Source organism: Pristiophorus japonicus, chromosome 16, assembly GCF_044704955.1.
Source record: "Pristiophorus japonicus isolate sPriJap1 chromosome 16, sPriJap1.hap1, whole genome shotgun sequence".
NCBI classification, from domain to species: domain Eukaryota; kingdom Metazoa; phylum Chordata; class Chondrichthyes; family Pristiophoridae; genus Pristiophorus; species Pristiophorus japonicus.
Window position 1 is genome coordinate 74,403,880 of NC_091992.1, and position 18,168 is coordinate 74,422,047.

The 18,168-nt window shown below is 47.5% G+C and overlaps 1 protein-coding gene across 3 annotated transcripts in view; it reads right to left on the reverse strand.

The window, feature by feature from the left end:
• Positions 1 to 18,168, reverse strand: part of itgb4 (integrin, beta 4) — a 128,040-nt gene that overhangs the window by 20,544 nt on the left and 89,328 nt on the right. For all 3 annotated transcript variants that reach the window (XM_070857451.1, XM_070857450.1, XM_070857449.1), the window contains exons 32-35: positions 16,116 to 16,253; positions 15,252 to 15,434; positions 13,145 to 13,264; positions 3,340 to 3,501 (exon numbers count right to left, since the gene is read on the reverse strand). In XM_070857451.1, the coding sequence (XP_070713552.1) occupies positions 3,340 to 3,501; positions 13,145 to 13,264; positions 15,252 to 15,434; positions 16,116 to 16,253 (603 nt within the window). The remainder of the gene's footprint in view (positions 1 to 3,339; positions 3,502 to 13,144; positions 13,265 to 15,251; positions 15,435 to 16,115; positions 16,254 to 18,168) is intronic.

Here is an 18,168-nt window from a genome sequence, read left to right on the forward strand (position 1 = left end):
GGTCACAGCAACTCACTGCATGAAAAAGATACCCATCATCTCCCTGTCTGGATGCTTTGTCAATTATCTTCAATCTGTGCCCTCTGGTTACTGAGCCTCTGCCAGTGGAAACAGTTTCTTCTTAGTTACTCTGTCAAAAACCTCCATAATTGTGAATATCTCTAGGAAATCGCCCCTTAACCGTCTCCGTTCTAAGGAGAACATAAGAAATAGGAACAGGAGTAGGCCATTCGGCCCCTCGAGCCTGCTCCGCCATTCAATGAGATCATGGCTGATCTTCTACCTCAACTCCACTTTCTGGACTATCCCTATATCCCCTGATTCACTTATTGTCCAAAAATCTATCGATCTCTGTCTTGAATATACTTTAAGACTGAACATCCACAGTCCTCTGGGATAGAGAATTCCAAAGATTCACCACCCTCTGAGTGAAGAAGTTTCTCCTCATCTCGGTCCTAAATGGCTGACCCCTTATCCTGCGACTGTGACCCCTGGTTCTAGACTCCCAGCCAGGGGAAACATCCTCTCAGCATCTACACTGTCAATCCCTGTAAGAATCTTCTAAACGCTAGAGAATATAGGTCCAGTCTACTCAATCTCTCCTCATAGGACAATCCCCCCATCCCAGGAATCAGTCTGGTGAACCTTCGTTGCAATCCCTTTATGGCAAGTATATCCTTCCTTGGGTAAGGAGACCAAAACTATGCACAGTCTCACCAGGGCCCTATATAATTGCAGTAAGACGTCTTTACTCTTATACTCAAATCCTCTTGTAATAAAGGCCAACAGACCATTTGTTTTCTTAATTACTTGCTGTACCTGCATGTTAACTTTCAGTGATTTGTGTACAAGGACACCCAGGTCCCTCTGAACACCAACATTTCCCAATCTCTCACCATTTAAAAAATACTCTGCTTTTCTATTTTTCCTACCAAAGTGGATAACTTCACATTTCTCCACATTATATTCCATTTGCCATGTTCTTGCCCATTCACTTAGCCTGACTATATCCCCTTGAAGCCTCTTTAAATTCTCCTCACAACTTACATTCCCACTTAGCTTTGTATCATCAGCAAACTTGGATATTTTACATTTGGTTCTCGCATCCAAATCATTGATACAGATTGTGAATAGTTGGGGCTCAAGCACCGATCCTTGCGGTACCCCACTAGTTACAGCCTGCCAACCCGAACATGACCCGTTTATTCCTACTCTGTCCATTAACAAATCCTCAGTATATTACCCCCAATCCCATGAGCCCTAATTTTGTTTAATAACCTCTTGTGTGGCACCTTATCGACTGCCTTCTGAAAATCCAAATACACCACATCCACTGGTTTCCCCCTTATCTATTCTGCTAGTTACAACCTCAAAAATCTCTAACAGAGTTGCCAAACATGATTTCCCTTTCATAAATCCGTGTTGACTCTGCCCAATCCTATTATTATTTTCTAAGTGCCCTGTTACCACGTCCTTAATAATAGATTCTAGCATTTTCCCTACTACTGATGTCAGGCTAACTGGCCTGTAGTTTCCCGTTTTCTCTCTCCCTCCTTTGTTAAATAGCGGGGTTACATTAGCTACCTTACAATCTGTGGGAACAGTTCTAGAATCTATAGAATTTTGGAAGATGACAACCAATGCATCCACTATCTCTATACCCACCTCTTTCAAAACCCTAGGATGTAGGCCATCATGTCCAGGGGATTTATCGGCTTTCAGTCCCATTAATTTCTCCACTACTTTTCTTTTTACTAATACTAATTTTTTTCAGTTCCTCATTCTGGTTAGACCCTGGGTTCGCCACTATTTCTGGGAGGTTTTTTGCGTCTTCTGTGAAGACAGTCAGAAAGTATTTGTTTAATTTCTCTGCCATTTCCTTGTTCCTCAGTATAATTTCTCCTGTCTCAGCCTGTAAGGGACCCACATTTACTTTTGCCAATCTTTTCCTATTTACATACCTATAGAGGCTTTTATAGTCTGTTTTTATGTCTCTAGCTAGTTTACTCTCATTCTATTTTCCCTTTCTTTATCAATTTCTTGGTCCTCCTTTGCTGAATTCTAAATTTCCCCGCATCCTCAGGCTTGCTGCTCTTTTTGACAATATTATAAGCCTCTTCCTTTGATCAAATACTATCTTTAACTTCTCTTGTTAGCCACGGTTGGACTACTTTTCCTGTGGGGTTTGTGTGCCTTAAAGGAATGTATATTTGTTGTAAATTATGCATTAATTCCTTAAATGCTAGCCACTGCTTGTCTACCGTCATACCTTTCAATGTAGTTTCCCAATCTACCTCAGCCAACTCGCCCCTCATACCTACGTAGTTTACTTTGTTTAGAATTAAGACCCTAGTTTCGGAATTAATTAAATCACTTTCAAACTGAATATAAAATTCTATCATATTATGGCCACTCTTCCCTAAGGGCCCCTTTACTACAAGGTTATTCATTAACCCTTTCTCACTGCACAATACTAGATCTAAAATAGCCTGTTCCCTAGTTGGTTCCTCAACATACCGATTTAGGAAACTATCTTGTATACATTCCATGAATTCGTCCCCCACATTATTACTGCAAATTTGGAGAACAATCCCAGCTTCTCCACATAACTGAAGTCCCTCATCTCTGGTAGCATTCGAGTAAATCTCCTCTACACCCTCTCCAAGTCCTTGACAGGGCCTCAAATGCGGTGCCCAGAATTGGACACAATACTCCAGCTGGGGCCTAACCAGTGATGGAAATTCTACGCGTACGGTTGTTGGGTAAGGACCGGGTTTGCTCAGCTGTGATGCCTACCCTGGTTGAATATACTGCCGGCACCCACTGTCTGGGCTCACACATGAAGAATAGCCTCTTGGGCAAGGCGCTGGAGGGCAGCTGGCTCGCAAGAACATAAGAAACTGGAGGAGTCGGGCATACGGCCCCTCAAGCCTGCTCCGCCATTCAGTATCCACTTTAGTGACCATCTGTCTGTCTACTGCCACTTTGGTGACATCTTTATCCCCTTATAATACTTTACCCACTTACAGACGCGATGAGGATGTGAAAGGCGCTATATAAATGCCAGCTCATTCTTTCTTTTTAAGCTCCCAAGAGTAAGCGTCTTCAGGAGAGGAAGGGACCAAACCGGAAGATAAATTGCCCTCAATTCTTATTCCGATTATTCGGTTACTTCTGTTTTCTCTCTCAAAGTTAAAGCAAATCCCGTTTCTAAAGTCAGCGGCGGGTAATGCAACATTTCAACTGTCGACGCGGTTTAGTTTTTAGCTGACGCCAATTTCTGAGAGTCAGAAGCAAGAGGCGCAACGTTTTCAACACGCATCAATCACACATACTAACCATATCCTGACATCATGGTGGTGTGGGTCTCAGATGTCATGGAGGAGGTTCCCATCATCCCATATTGCTGGCTGTGAGAGGTGGTCATGCTTCGGTTAATGCTGCTGGTAGCACTTCCAGGAAACAACGAGTTCATCTCCCATTTTCCGTTCAACTGCATGTCTGTGGCAGAGAAGAAATGAAATGCGTTCAGTCAATAAAGCAACCCAGTTGACATAACACAATTCTGCCCCGCACTGGGCACCAGCAAATCTCCACTGGGCACCAGCAGCGCTCCACCCTGGCTCATGGTCTACAGGGCAGTAGTAATACCCGCCCTACTGTATGGCTCAGAGACATGGACCATGTACAGTAGACACCTCAAGTCGCTGGAGAAATATCACCAGCAGTGTCTTCGCAAGATCCTACAAATCCCCTGGGAGGACAGATGCACCAACATCAGCGTCCTCGACCAGGCCAACATCTCCAGCATCGAAGCACTGATCACACTTGATCAGTTCTGCTGGGCAGGCCACATTGTCCGCAGGCCAGACACGAGACTCCCAAAGTAAACGCTCTACTCGGAACTCCTTCACGGCAAACGAGCCAAAGGTGGGCAGAGGAAACGTTACAAGAACACCCTCAAAGCCTCCCTGATAAAGTGCAACATCCCCAATGACACCTGGGAATCCCTGGCCAAAGACTGTCCTAAATGGAGAAAGTGCATTCGGGAGGGCGCTGAGCACCTAGAGTCTCATCGCCGAGAGCATGCAGAAACCAAGCGCAGACAGCGGAAAGAGCGTGCGGCAAACCTGTCCCACCCTCCCCTTCCCTCAACCACTGTCTGTCCCACCTGTGACAGAGACTGTGGTTCCCGTATTGGACTGTTCAGCCACCTGAGAACTCTTGTTAAGAGTGGAAGCAAGTCTTCCTCGATTCTGATGGACTGTCTATGATGATGATGACGACCCTGGTACCGGCAGTGCTCCACCCATCAACATTCAACATAGTTTTGGCACCAGCATTACGATGCAAGGTGAGAAGTATGAACAGTTTTGGCAAACTCTGCCCCCACCACTTTTATAATCTTACTGAAAACGGATCCTCACAAAAGTAACTGCAGTTTGGGGTTTCAGAATTTGGACGTGTTGTTGCGCTAAAGGCTAGTGGCCTTGGAGTCGAGTGATTTGGGAGGAGGGATCCTGTTGGCAGGGGGTAAGGGGAAGGAGTGGGCAGAGCTGGGGAGGAGGGTTTCAGGGTAGGGGGTGCAGACACAGGGACGAGAGTGGACACACAGCAATCAATCTACCCATTTGGCTTCACAGCTCTCCTTGCAGCCAGCAGAGGGGGACAAAAAGGGACAGAAGATTCGACAACGAGAACCCAGGAGACACTGGAGTGGTGAGCGGCAGGACCGGTCACAGAGCCCACGTGGGCAGAGGTCGGGAACTGGCCCGGCTGAGTGACTTACTGCACACAGTGCTCCAGATCTCCCGTCCAGCCCCCCAGCCCATCCTTCCTCGCATGTCCTACCCTACTAACATCTGCCCATCCCCGGGGCCTGAGGTGGAGCCTGCGTCAGCAGAAAGACAGGAACGAGAGACCTTGCATTTATATAGCGCCGTTCACGGCCTCAGGATGTCCCAAAGCGCTTTACAGCCAATGAAGTACTTTTGAAGTGTGGTCACTGTAGGAAACCTGTGACAGCTTGAAGAAAGGGTAGCGTAGCATGACACAGCTCAGAGAGGAAAAGAGCTCCAATCACTCTGAGCTGTCAAAGCATTTCTGAATGACACAGTAAGAGGCCGACAGAGAGGAGAAGGTCTGAACTCCTATAGGACATGGATTACCGAAATACAACCCTGGCTGTCAACTTTCATTTGGCATTTTCTGAACTATTTTACAACTGTCCCGAACTGCCAGAATCGAGGCAATAACCTGCCCCATTAGCTGCAGATTCTGTAAAGTTCAGTATTTATTCAGAGGAGAGCAGCCTCTCAAATCTCAAACTCTCTCGCCGGGGGGCAGAATTTGAACTCTCCCCGATTGGTGAGAGGACGGGAGGGGTGGCAGCAGTTAAACCGGTGTGGACCCAGCCCCTGCTCCAGTCCCGCTTGTTACGCATTTTAACGGTATGGGTTTTGATGGAGGATGCCGTACACGGGGTGTCTGATAGACTTTTGACTGATTCCTGAATGTGCCGCTTGCAGTGTCATGTAAAGGTGTTGGGAGTTCCCAAGGCAAGTTACAGACCTTTCCTTATTGGTGCCAGGAGAGGCAGGAGTGCTCCTCCAGGCCCCTCAAAGTGAGTCCGGGACTCTGAAGCCCAGGGTTTACCCCCCCCCACCCCCCACCTAGCCGCAAGGTTCTCGCAACACCCCCACCTCCAGCCCCCAGACTTTCCTTTCGCAATGTATTTGCTTCATGGGTTCTTTGTTTAAGAAACATAGCAACACATTGTTATTAAGAACTAGTTGGTTTATGAGCAAAAGGTTTAACAATCACACGACATATTACCAGTTCATCCACCAGGCTCACAACCACCTGCCCCATCGTGGATCCCCCGAACCCAACTGGCTGGGGTTTATTGAGTCTTTTGAAAATCACATGACTGGCTAAGCCACTCACAACTCAACAGCTTTACAACTATTTTAAGTCGAACTTGAAATCAATTTGGCAAGGGCACTAGAACCCACAAATTTCCCCAAAAAACTTTAATAGAAACTTAGATCAAATTAAAATTTGGTTGCCGGGGGTGATGATGCACTCCACGGCGCCCACCTCTCGCGGAAGGCCGCGAGCGTACTGGTGGACACCGCGTGCTCCATCTCCAGGGATACCCTGGCTTGGATGTGACCGCGGAAGAGAGGCAGGCAGTCGGGCTGAACAACCCCCTCAACCGCCCGCTGCCTGGACCGGCTGATGGCCCCCTTGGCCGTGCCCAAGAGCAGTCCTACGAGGAGGCCCTCAGACCTACCCGCTCCCTTCCGCACAAGGTGCCCAAAGATCAGGAGTGTGGAACTGAAGTGCAACCAGAATTTGAGGAGCAGCCTCTTCAAATAATGGAATAGGGGCTGCAACCTCACACATTCGCGCGCAGAAATGCCGTCCGGTCCCGCCGGGAGTTAAAAGTCAGTCCTTCTGTCCCACACCGTTTATTCAGAATCCACAGCGTCTCCCTCGCAGACACCGCACGTCATTCACCGTCTGCAAACAGTAGCAGCAAGGACCATCCGCCATGGGGTGCAGCACGTGCACAGTTGTCCGTTAATGCTAACTGACCCTTGACCCCCCCCATCTGCATGCAAAGACTGATGATTGACCTTTGACACCTTTTGCATGCATCTCCGTGCTCTCGATGCACCAGACCCTGTCATCAGTTAATGGGTGTGCAGTCAGCAAGGGCGGGTAGGATACTCAGGCCACTGCAGAACTTGCCCAGAGACACAAGTATGTTAATGAAAGAAGGATTGGGAGATCTTCACCTTGACCGTGCTGTGGTTGGGGTGTTGCCTTCCTCCTCATGGTGTCTGAACACTCAGTGTCTTCGGAGAGGAGGCTCTCAATGTCTGAGGAGGCACATGTCAGGGAAGAGCTACAGGAAAGGCGGGGGATGACTTCCACCGGTAGTTTCCAGGATACCTTCCGCCCATCGAATTCATCGCCCAGCAGTCGCACATGCTTCCACTTGGAGCCTTTCAGAACAAGTTAATGACTCGTGTTGGTATTTAGTGCCAGAAAATGGTTCAGCATCAGCCGAGCCCGTCCACACCCACACACCCTAACCTACCTACATCCAATGGGACAGAGAGGCAGCGTAACCGCAACACGGGGCTGCACACATGCACGTACATACCCACATGTACACACCCGCACGTATATGCGCACCCAGCCACACATGCATGTACACACATGCACGCCACACGCAAACACGCCCACACATGTACACACCCACACATGCATGTACATGCACACACATGCATGTACACGGCCACACATACACACACGCACATGTATATCTGCGCACACACACATACATGCATGTCCCCAGATACTCAGATTTATGAGGATTGATGGTCATTATGAGGTAGTCGATGAAGACTGAAGAGGTCCCAGCACTTTACATATAGAGTAATGTGCTACTCATTTTCCACAAGGAGGACAAAACAACGGCAGCTAATTAAAGGCTCAGTTGTGTACGTTAATGGTATCAATGGTACTAACAGTAAACCTGAGGAATCACTCGGACGTTAATCTATTAAATATGAGCCAACACAGATTCAGAACCTACCTGACCAACCACCTTGGACTCTTTGAGGGAGTGACATGCTAATTGCGTATTCATTTCCAAAAGTGATCTGACAAAGTTCTGCATGGAAGATGACTATTTAAGCTGAATGTTGTGGGGATTCATGGGGTAGAAAGTTGAGAGATCACTTTAGAGGAGTTATGTTGAGTTGGAGCCAAATACTGAGAGGGCAGTCCCAGGGCTCAGTGTTGCGACCACTGCGGTTTCTAATTTAATTAATGATTTGGATTCTTTTTTCTATTCGTTCCCGAGATGTGGGCGTCACTAGCAAGGCTAGTATTTATTGCCCATCCCTAATTGCCCTGGAGAAGGTGGTGGTGAGCTGCCTTCTTGAACCGCTGCAGTCCATGTGGTGAAGGTACTCCCACAGTGCTGTTAGGGAGGGAGTTCCAGGATTTTAACCCAGCGACAATGAAGGAACGACGATATATTTTCAAATCAGGATGGTGTGTGACTTAGAGGGGAACTTGGAGGGGATGGTGTTCCCATGCGCCTGCTGCCCTTGTCCTTCGAGGTGAGACACTCGCCGCAGAATACCCAGCCTCTGACCTGCTCTTGTAGCCACAGTATGTTTCTGGTCAATGGTGACCCCCAGAATGTTGATGGTGGGGTATTCGGCGATGGTAATGTCGTTGAATGTCAAAGGGCAGTGGTTAGACTCTTGCTTGTTGGAGATGGTCATTACCTGGCACTTGTGTGGCACGAATGTTACTTGCCACTTAGCAGCCCAAACCTGAATGTTGTCCAGGTCTTGCTGCATGCGGGCACGGACTGCTTCATTATCTAAGGAGTTGCGAATGGAACTGAACACTGTGCAATCATCAGTGAACATCCCCACTTCTGATCTTATGATGAAGGGAAGGGCATTGATGAAACAGCTGAAGATGGTTGGGCCTAGGACACTGCCCTGAGGAACTCTGCAGTCATGTCCTGGGGCTGAGATGATTGGCCTGCAACCACCACAACCATCTTCCTTTGTGCTGGGTATGACTCCAGCCAGTAGAGAGTTTTCCCCTGATTCCCACTGACTTCAGTTTTACTAGGGCTTCTTGATGCCACAATCGGTCAAATGCTGCCTTGATGGCGAGGGCAGTCACTCTCACCTCACCTCTGGAATTCAGCTCTTTTGTCCATGTTTGGACCAAGGCTGTAATAAGGTCTGGAGCTGAGTGGTCCTGGCAGAACCCAAACTGAGCATTGGTGAGCAGGTTATTGGTGAGTAAGTGCCGCTTGATAGCACTGTCAATGACACGTTGCAACACTTTGCTGATGATTGAGAGTAGACTGATGGGGCGGTAATTGGCTGGATTGGATTTGTCCTGCTTTTTGTGGACAGGACATACCTGGGCAGTTTTCCACATTGTCGGGTAGATGCCAGTGCTGTAGATGTACTGAAATAGCTTTGCTAGAAGCGTGGCTAGTTTTGGAGCACAAGTCTTCAGCGTGATAGCTGAGATGTTGTCGGGACCCATAGCCTTTGCTGTATCCAGTGCGCTCAGCTATTTCTTGATATTACGTGGAGTTAATCAAATTGGCTGAAGACTGGCCTCTGTGATGGTGGGGACCTCAGGAGGAGGCCGATGTGGATCATCCAACCGGCACTTCTGGCTGAAGATGGTTGCAAGCGCTTCAGCCTTGTCTTTTGCACTCACGTGCTGGCCTCCGCCATCATTGATGCTGATGCTGACACTGAAGCTCAATGCAAACAGATCAAATTTGAAGATGATACCAAACTTGGAGGGGCAGTCAATTCTGTAGTATTGAACAGCCAAGGATGAGATTGAGAGATCTCGGCGGGTTTTTGAAGAATCAATTCCGAACATGTCCAATCACAGAGCAGTAATCAACAAAACAAACAATATGTTGAACGATAACAGTAGAGTACAAGTCAGAAGAGGTCACGTCCAATCAGATCGCACCTTGAATTCTGTGTCCAGTGCTGGTCACCAAAATGCAAGGGAGATATTCAAGTGCTGGCAATGATGCAGAGCTAAACCATGGGGCTAATCCCATTCACCCTTGAAAGGAGGCAGCTGAGAGGCGACATTACAGAGATAGTAAACAGCATAGAAAAAGCAAATATAAACACTACCTCAAAGCAAAACCATGAGAGCAGGACAGGACAGGTTCAAACTAGAAAAATGCTAATTTAGGACTGATGTCAGGAGGCTCCTCTTCAAACCAAGAGTGAGGAGACAAGATACAGGCCTAACTGTGTGTGAACATTTATCCAATAGTGATCATAACAGGATCAAGTTCAACATAGCGTTTGAAAGGGAGAAATGGAAACAGCTAAGATTGTAGATTTGGGTAAGGCCGACTTCAACAGGATGAGGTGGAGATTGTCCACGGTCTACTCCTGCACCTATTTTCTATGTTTCTAAACGGGGAAAATCTGTTACAAAAGCAAAATACTCCATATGCTGGAACCTGAAATTAAAACCGAAAATGCTGGAAATCTCAGCGGGTCAGGCAGCATCTGTAGAGAGAAACAGAGTTAGTGTTTCGGATCTGACGAAGGATCATTGGCCTGAAACATTAATTCTGTTTCTCGCCACAAATGCTGCCTGACCTGCTGAGATTTCCAGCATTTTTGGGGCCAATCTGTTCATGGGGAAAACGACAGATCAGTGAGAGATGTTTAAAAAATAATTGAATGTGATACAGAACCAGTTTATACCCCTGAGGGGCAAGAGCCCGACTTGCCAAAAACAAACCAGCTCTGGACGACTAAAGAGGTAAGGGACAGCATAAAACTAAAGGAAAGGGCAGACAAACATGCAACAAATAGCACAGATCCTGCGAATGGGAGAGATACAGAGAACAGCAAAGGCTCACAAAACAGATAGCAAGAGCTAGTAAAAGGGAGTATGAAAGGAAACTTACAAGTGATATCAAAATCAATACCAAGAATTTTTACAGTTACATTGGGAAACAGTTCAGGGGCAATGGAGAAATGGCGGGCATGGTGAATAATTTGCGTCAGTATTTACAGTAGAGGAAGAGGATCGCATGCCGGAAATCCCAAAGAAATTAATATTGAATCGGGAACAGAGACTCAATAAAATGAACGCAAGTAAAATAACAAAGAAGAAGAACACAATAGCACGAGAGTGACAAATCCCCAGGGTCAGACGGTTACACCCCAGGGTTTAATGGAAGTAGGTGAGCAGATTGCAGATGCACCAAATATAATCTTCCAAAGTTCTCTTGGTTCAGGATAATGTAGATTGGAAAATTGCGCATGTCACTCCGCTATTTAAGAATGGCGAGAGGGGGAAAACCAGGGAATTGTAGGCCAGTTAGCCCAACATCCGTTGTGGGGAAATTGCAAGAGTCTGAATTAAGGATAGGGTGACTGAACACCTTGAAAATGTTCAGTTGAACAGGGAGAGCCAGCATGGATTTGTGAAAGGTAGGTCATGCCTGACAAAGCTGACTGAATTTTTTGAGGAGGGGACTATAACGCACAGGGGAATATTTACGGACGCTATTTATATGGACTTCCAGAAGACATTTGATAAAGTCCCACATAAGAGACTGTTAACTAAGGTAGAAGCCCATGGAATTGAAGACAGATTACTGAGCTGGTTAGGAAATTGGCTGAGTGGCAGGAGACAGAGAGTAGGTACAATGGGCAGGTATTCAAATTGACAGGGTGTGACTCATGGTGTCCCGCAGGGATCAGTGTTGGGGCCTCAACTATTCACAGTATTTATTAACGACTTAGATGATGGCATACACAGCCATATATCTAAATGTGCCGATGACAAAGATAGGCGGCAGCGTAGATTAATGCATTACAAAGGGATATTGAAAAATTAAGTGAATGGGAAAATCTGTGGCAAATGTAGGCAAGTGCGAGGTCATCCACTTTGACCTAAAAAGGATAGAACAGGGTACTTTCTAAATTGTGAAAAGCTAAAGACAGTGGATGTCGAAAGAGACTTGGGTTCAGGTACACAGATTAAAGTGCCATGAACAGATACAGAAAATAATCGCAAAGGCTAATGGAATGCTGGCCTTTATATCTAGAGATCTAGAATACAAGAGGGTAGAGGTTATGCTGCAGCTGTACAAAGCCCTGGTTAGCCCACACCTGGAGCACTGTGAGCAGTTCGGGGCACCACACCTTAGGGAGAGTATATTGGCCTTGGAGGGAGTGCAGCGTAGGTTTACCAGAATGATACCTGCACTCCAAGGGTTAAATTATGAGAAGAGATTACACAAGTTAGGGCTGTATTCCCTGGAATTTAGAAGGTTAAGGGGTGATCTGATCAAAGTTTTCAGGATATTAAGGGGAAGATAGGGTAGATAGAGAGACACTATTGCCGCTGGTTGGCGAGTCTGGATCTAGGGGCAGAGTCTAAACATTAGAGCCAGACCTTTCAGGAGTGAAATAAGGAAACACTTCTACACACAAAGGGTGGTAGCAGTTTGTAACTCTCTTCCACAAACGGCAATTGATGCTAGATCAATTGTTAATTTTAAATCTGAGATTGATAATACCTTTGGTTAGCCAAAAACTAACAGATATGGGCCAAAGGCATGTAAATGGAGTTAGATCACAGATCAGCCAATGAATGGCACAACAGGTTCGAGGGGCTCAATGGCCTTCTCCTGTTCCTATGTTCTATGTGAAGCACTTTGGGACATCACAGGATCACTTTCCTCCTTAAAACCTCTCTCTTTAACCAAGCTTTTGGTCATCTGCTGCAATTTTTATGTGGGTCGGTGTCAAATCGATTTGATTTTGTCTTATATCACTGCTATGAAGCGCCTTGGGATGTTTTGCTACGTTAAAAGCGCTATATAAATAAAAGTTCTTGTTGTTGTGACAAGGCGTGGCATTCTTAACAGCAAGGTGATAAAATGGAAGTTTTTTTCCCTGGGAAACCGTAGCGAGTGGCGTTCTGCGGGGATCAGATGTGGGAGCCCTGATGCTCACACTGTTTGTGAATGATATTGGTCATCGACCTGAAACGTTAATTCTGTTTCTCTCTCGCCACAGATGCTGCCTGACCCACTGAGGATTCCCAGCATCTTCTGTTTTTATTTTGGATTTCCAGCATCCGGAGTATTTTTCTTTTGTATCTGTATGAGTGGAGAAGAGGTGGGTTATCTTCAGAGAGATTGGGACCAAATATCCAAATGGAGCACAGGTCCAGCGTTTGGGATTTTAAAGTGGATAAGCGCAGTGTATTAACAGTACAATGCAGAACCGGATAGAATACCCCTGACGGTGGCTAAAAAGGATGAGATTTGTTGCTATTTGAAATAGGGGAGGTAGAGTTGGGAATAGGTCGGGGAGGTCCATGATAGAACAGTGGGCTTGATAGGCTGAACGGCATTTTCCTTCTCTGGAGTTACTCATGCTCTGTAGACAAGGCTCCATTCATGTCACTGCAGCTACAATATTATTGTGAATAATTGATCGTCACTGTGCTGTAAAGTGGAGCCGCCACGCCAGTGATTGGTGTTAAAGTACGCAGGAGCTGACAATGTACAGTGTCATACCTGTGTCATCAGAAACGCTGGGTCTGGGCGATCGCATCACGTCCGAGCTGTACATCAGGAAATTCTCATACTCATCGTGTGCCTCCGCGTCAATGATGGGAATATCAGGAATGATGGGAACTGCGAGTGACAGAAAGACGGTTAAATAGGGTGAGGGGTGGGGGGGATTATAGTAAATAAACAATTTACATCATTTAGTGCAATGATCGGAAGTGTCAAAAAATAGATGTTAAAAATGGCTAAAATATCCTTTATATTACTGCGTCCTTTCCAGGCTACTTACTGTTGCCTAGCAACCTTAGATGGCCAATTGAAATGGGCGCTGGAAACAGGAATAGGCCATTCAGCCCCTCGAGCCTATTCCACCATTGAATTAGATCATGGCTGATCTTCCCCCCCCCCACCCCCATTAATACGAACATGGGGCGCCTGCCAGTTTGAGGGAAATATTTGTCGCTGGTCCCGCCCACCAAAAAAAACACACTGGGACGCGACCGAGGCAACTTCACGAAGGGGAACTTACGCATGTTAGTGTCAGCTGTGGCTCAGTGGGCAGCACTCGCGCCTCGGGGTCAGAAGGCTGTGGGTTCAAGTCCAACTCCAGGGACTTGAGCACAAAAATCTAGGCTGGGTCTCCAGTGCAGTGCTGAGGGAGTGCTGCACTGTAGGAGGTGCCATCTTTCGGATGAGACATTAAACCAAGACCCCATCTGCTCTCTAAGTTGGACGGAAAAGATCCCGTGGCATTATTGCAAAGAAGAGCAGGGGAGTTCTCCCCTGGTGTCCTGGGGCCAATATTTATACCTCAACCAACATAACAAAGTTTATCTGGTCATTATCACATTGCTGTTTGTGGGAGCTTGCTGTGCACAAATTGTCTGCTGCATTTCCTACATTACAACGGTGACTACACTCCAAAAGTACTTCATTGGCTGTAAAGTGCTTTGCGACATCCTGAGGTTGTGAAAGGGGCTATATAAATGAAGTCTTTATTTTTTTTCTTGTTTCCAGCATTGGGCCACCACAGCCATGCAATGGGGCAGCAAGAAAATGTGGCCTTGATTCTCCTGTCACTGCATCGCTTTGTAGTTTGAATAACCTCATGTTCTGTGTCACTCACCCTTTGAGTAAAGAAGGTCTTGTTAAATTAACTCTAAATTTAGTTTTCAGTAGTTTAAGTTTATAGCCTATGACCTATTTTTACAGTAATGTTCCTTTATCTATCCCACTTACTATCCCTTAACCACCCTAACTCTAGCTGTAGATTTAATGCTCCTCGAATGGGCCCTCACAGCTCATGCCCTTTACACTTGCTGTCTGTCGAGGGGTCTGTAAACAGGGGTGGGGGGCTCCGGGTAGGGACGGGTGCAGACAGAGCACCTCAAAGTGTTGCTGCACCGGGGGAATTACTCTTCCGTCAGAGCCGAGAGGCGAGATGGTGAGAGGGAGTGATTGGAGCCGAGGGGTTATGTAATGGCAGATCTAGGTTGGATGTCAGTAGGTGGTTCTTTTCCCAGCAAACAGTGTACCTCGCGACAGATTACTGCCTGGTGTGGGAAAACGCTGATTCACTGAATTCCTTCAAGCAAGAGCTGGACTGGTTTCTGTTTGGGGAGGAGATCACCTTGTACAAGAGGCAGGTACCTGGCAACGTTCACCAGGCCCATCATCTTAAGGGGGGTCGGAGAGGAATTTTCCATTCCCCCTCCCCCCACAATTGTCCTGGGTTTCCACCTGGATTTTTGCCTCTCCCTGGAGATTACAGTCCAGGTGGAGTGGGGAGTGTCTGTATCGTGATGTACAAGGTATCTCGATTATATGGGACCAGCTGGATGGACAAAGAGGTCTTTTCCTCTCTGTCACTTTTCGAATGTTCGTATGTCGGTGAGCCCCTCCGGCGTGTGTTAACCCCCTGGCCGTATTTAACGCTCTGTCTCAGACTCGCTGGGTAATTGTGTGATCTCGGTTTAACTCCTTACTGTGTGTTTAACGCTCTGTCTGATACTCGCTGGTTAACTGTGTGATCTCGATTTAACCCCTGACTGTGTTTAATGCTCTGTCTCAGACTCGCTGGGTAACTGTATGACCTCGATGACCCATCACTCACTGGACATTGGCCGTTTTGGCTGGGTGGAGAGATTCATGGTGGCCTCGCGGATAGGGCCCCAGCCAGCACCATTCTTGGCCCGCACCGTGTATCGATACGGCTGTTCTTCTTTCAGATTCTCGATCATTACCATTCTCTTCTTTGGTTTATTGATTTTCACTGTCTTTTTGGGTCCAATGGGTTCTGTCGGAAACACAGACACAGCAAACAAAACGATCAGAAACTCAAACGCTCTGAAATAATAACATAAGAAATAGGAACAGGAGTCGACCATTTGGCCCCTCGAGCCTGCTCTGCCATTTAATAAGATCATGGCTGATCTGATCTTGGGCTCAGCTCCACTTCCCTGCCCGCTCCCCATAACCCTTGACTCCCTTATCGCTCAAAAATCTGTCTATCTCCACCTTAAATATATTCAATGACCCAGCCTCCACAGCTCTCTGGGGCAGAGAATTCCACAGATTTACAACCCTCAGAAGAAATTCCTCCTCATCTCAGTTTTAAATGGGCGACCTCTTATTCTGAGACTATGCCCCTAGTTCAAGATTCCCCCACGAGGGGAAGCATCCTCTCTGCATCTACCCTGTCCGGCCCCCTCAGAATCTTGTACGTTTCAATAAGATCACCTCTCATTCTTCTAAACTCCAATGAGTATAGGCCCAACCTGCTCAACCTTCCTTCACAATAGAGACAGCGCGCCGGCTAAGCGGAGGCCACGAGCACACCGCAGCTCGTGATAGAGTAGCCCTCGGGCAAGTGAAGTCGGGGAGAGGGGGGTGGGCTGGTGGTTGGATAGATAGTGAGCGAGGGAGAGTGTGCAGCAATATCTGTCCGGAGCATTTCTCTGCCGCGAGAGATACTTACTATTCTCATCGGTCACCACTGCGTACGACACTTCATACTCTGTGATTTCCCCATTGGTTTCCGAAGGTTCCGCCCAGCTCAGTTGTGTCACTGTTGGTGAAATGACATTGAACGCCAATCGTCCCGGCTCATTGGGCACTAAGAGGAGAGCAACAAATGGGTTAGATTTTCCCAGACTGCACAGGGAGCATGGTCAGAAAGTCACCTCACATTTCACCCAAGCTGGCAAATGATGGGAGTGTCCCCCCGGGGAAGCTGCTGACTCTGATCCCCGGAGCTGCAGGCTCGATACCCGCTCGCCCTCAGGCTGACAGCATTTGCTGGGACTGACGGTGCTGACTACTGTCGCGACCAGTCCCACCGCCACCCTCGCCATGGGAACCGTACCCTGTGGGAGCCATACCCTGTGGGAGCCATACCCTGTGGGAGCCATACCCTGGCTCAGTCACCCCCTGATCCCAAGAATGGGAGCAAACCCAAAGCCAACCGCTGGAGGACCAACATCTGGAGGGTCCCTGGGGAGGGGGTGGGGGGAGGGGGCGGTACCTCCCCACTGTGAGCAGGTATCCAGATCTCGGGCATATTGCCTGCAGTTTTCTACCCACTGATTTCAATGAGTGTGAATTCACAGATATTGCGCCTGAAACATTCCCGTATTGTGGAAGAAAGAATCTATGAATCCATGGCTTATGAAAGAGGGAAGGGTTAAATTATTTTTATTAGCTATGCTTAAAGAAATAATAAGACTAGAAAATAGCCACGCTTTTTAGCCTTGAAACTTACAGATGCAATTAAATGACTATCTGGTATTAAAAGGGAGTCTCCTTTGATTCTGCTTATTAGACTGTGAACAGAGAAAAACTATGCAAGGACAGATAGAGTGTGTACCTCCCGAGACGACCTTTGTACTCGCGGGACTAATGAAGAAGATTCCTTTTCTATTTCTGTATTCAATTTCTGTATAAAGATAAGTGCAATTTGCTTGTACGACAGAGTTCTGCCTTGGTACGGTCCAAGCAAGCTCTCCAAGATATCTTGTTAGCTTTAGTAATAAACTTCTCTCGAAGCAACTTCTGAAAGTCTCCGCCCGAGTTAATTTAAGCTAAATATTTCCTCGACACGTATACACTGACACACCGAGTGAGATATCTCACTCTGGACCAGGATCCCGAACATCCGCCCCCATATTCCCAACTCTGCTCCTATGCCTTGTGTTAAAGTTAAAAGCTTATTTCATGTCAATGTTGGATTGACATTAAACGGCATTTGACTTTACCGACTGGGTTTTAGACTTTTATGTTTTGGGGGCGATAATGGTGATGGGGTGGGAAAGTCAGCATCTTAGCTGTTGAGTTTGGGCAGCTGGGCCCTGGGTCAGGGGGCGCAGCGCTAAGGGAGGCGTTGTTCACCCCTCTGGGCGCTAGCATGGGAAACTCCCAAGTTAAAGAACCGGGCCGGGAGCGCTCCGAGAGACGCCTGGGGGGGGGGGGGTGGGGGGAAGGGGGGGAGGGCGGGAACGGGACCTAAAGAACCCACAAAAACATTCCTAAAACATTACCCATGCCACCGCAACACAGGTCGCACAAAAAATGGAGAGAGAAAAGACAGGATGGCTGGACCGGTCCGATTTCCCAGGCGGTTATTGCGGGCGGACGGGTTAGGCAAGAGTCAAAACTCGCGCCGGGTCACGACCAGGGACACTGCGTAGTGGTGAAGAAGAGGCCAAGCCACTTGTGTGGCTCGGATCTCAGTGTGGGGCGGGCATAGGTCAGTGCGGAGATCGGGATACCTCCACAGCCTTACCAGGATGGCCACTGCACAAAGACTGCTCTCTCCGGTGGACGTAAAAGATCCAGAATGATTATTTGCACTGATTTTTTTCAGTGTCCGTTTGCGCCGATGTGCTCGGGACTCCTCCCCCGACACCTACACATGCGCAGACTCCTCGAACCCGAAACGGTAACTGGGACCAAGATTGTGAGGAGCTGTGCTGCTGCCGGCCCAACTGCATTGTTTTTCCAGCCCGAGCCTGGAGTTCTTCACCACAATGGGC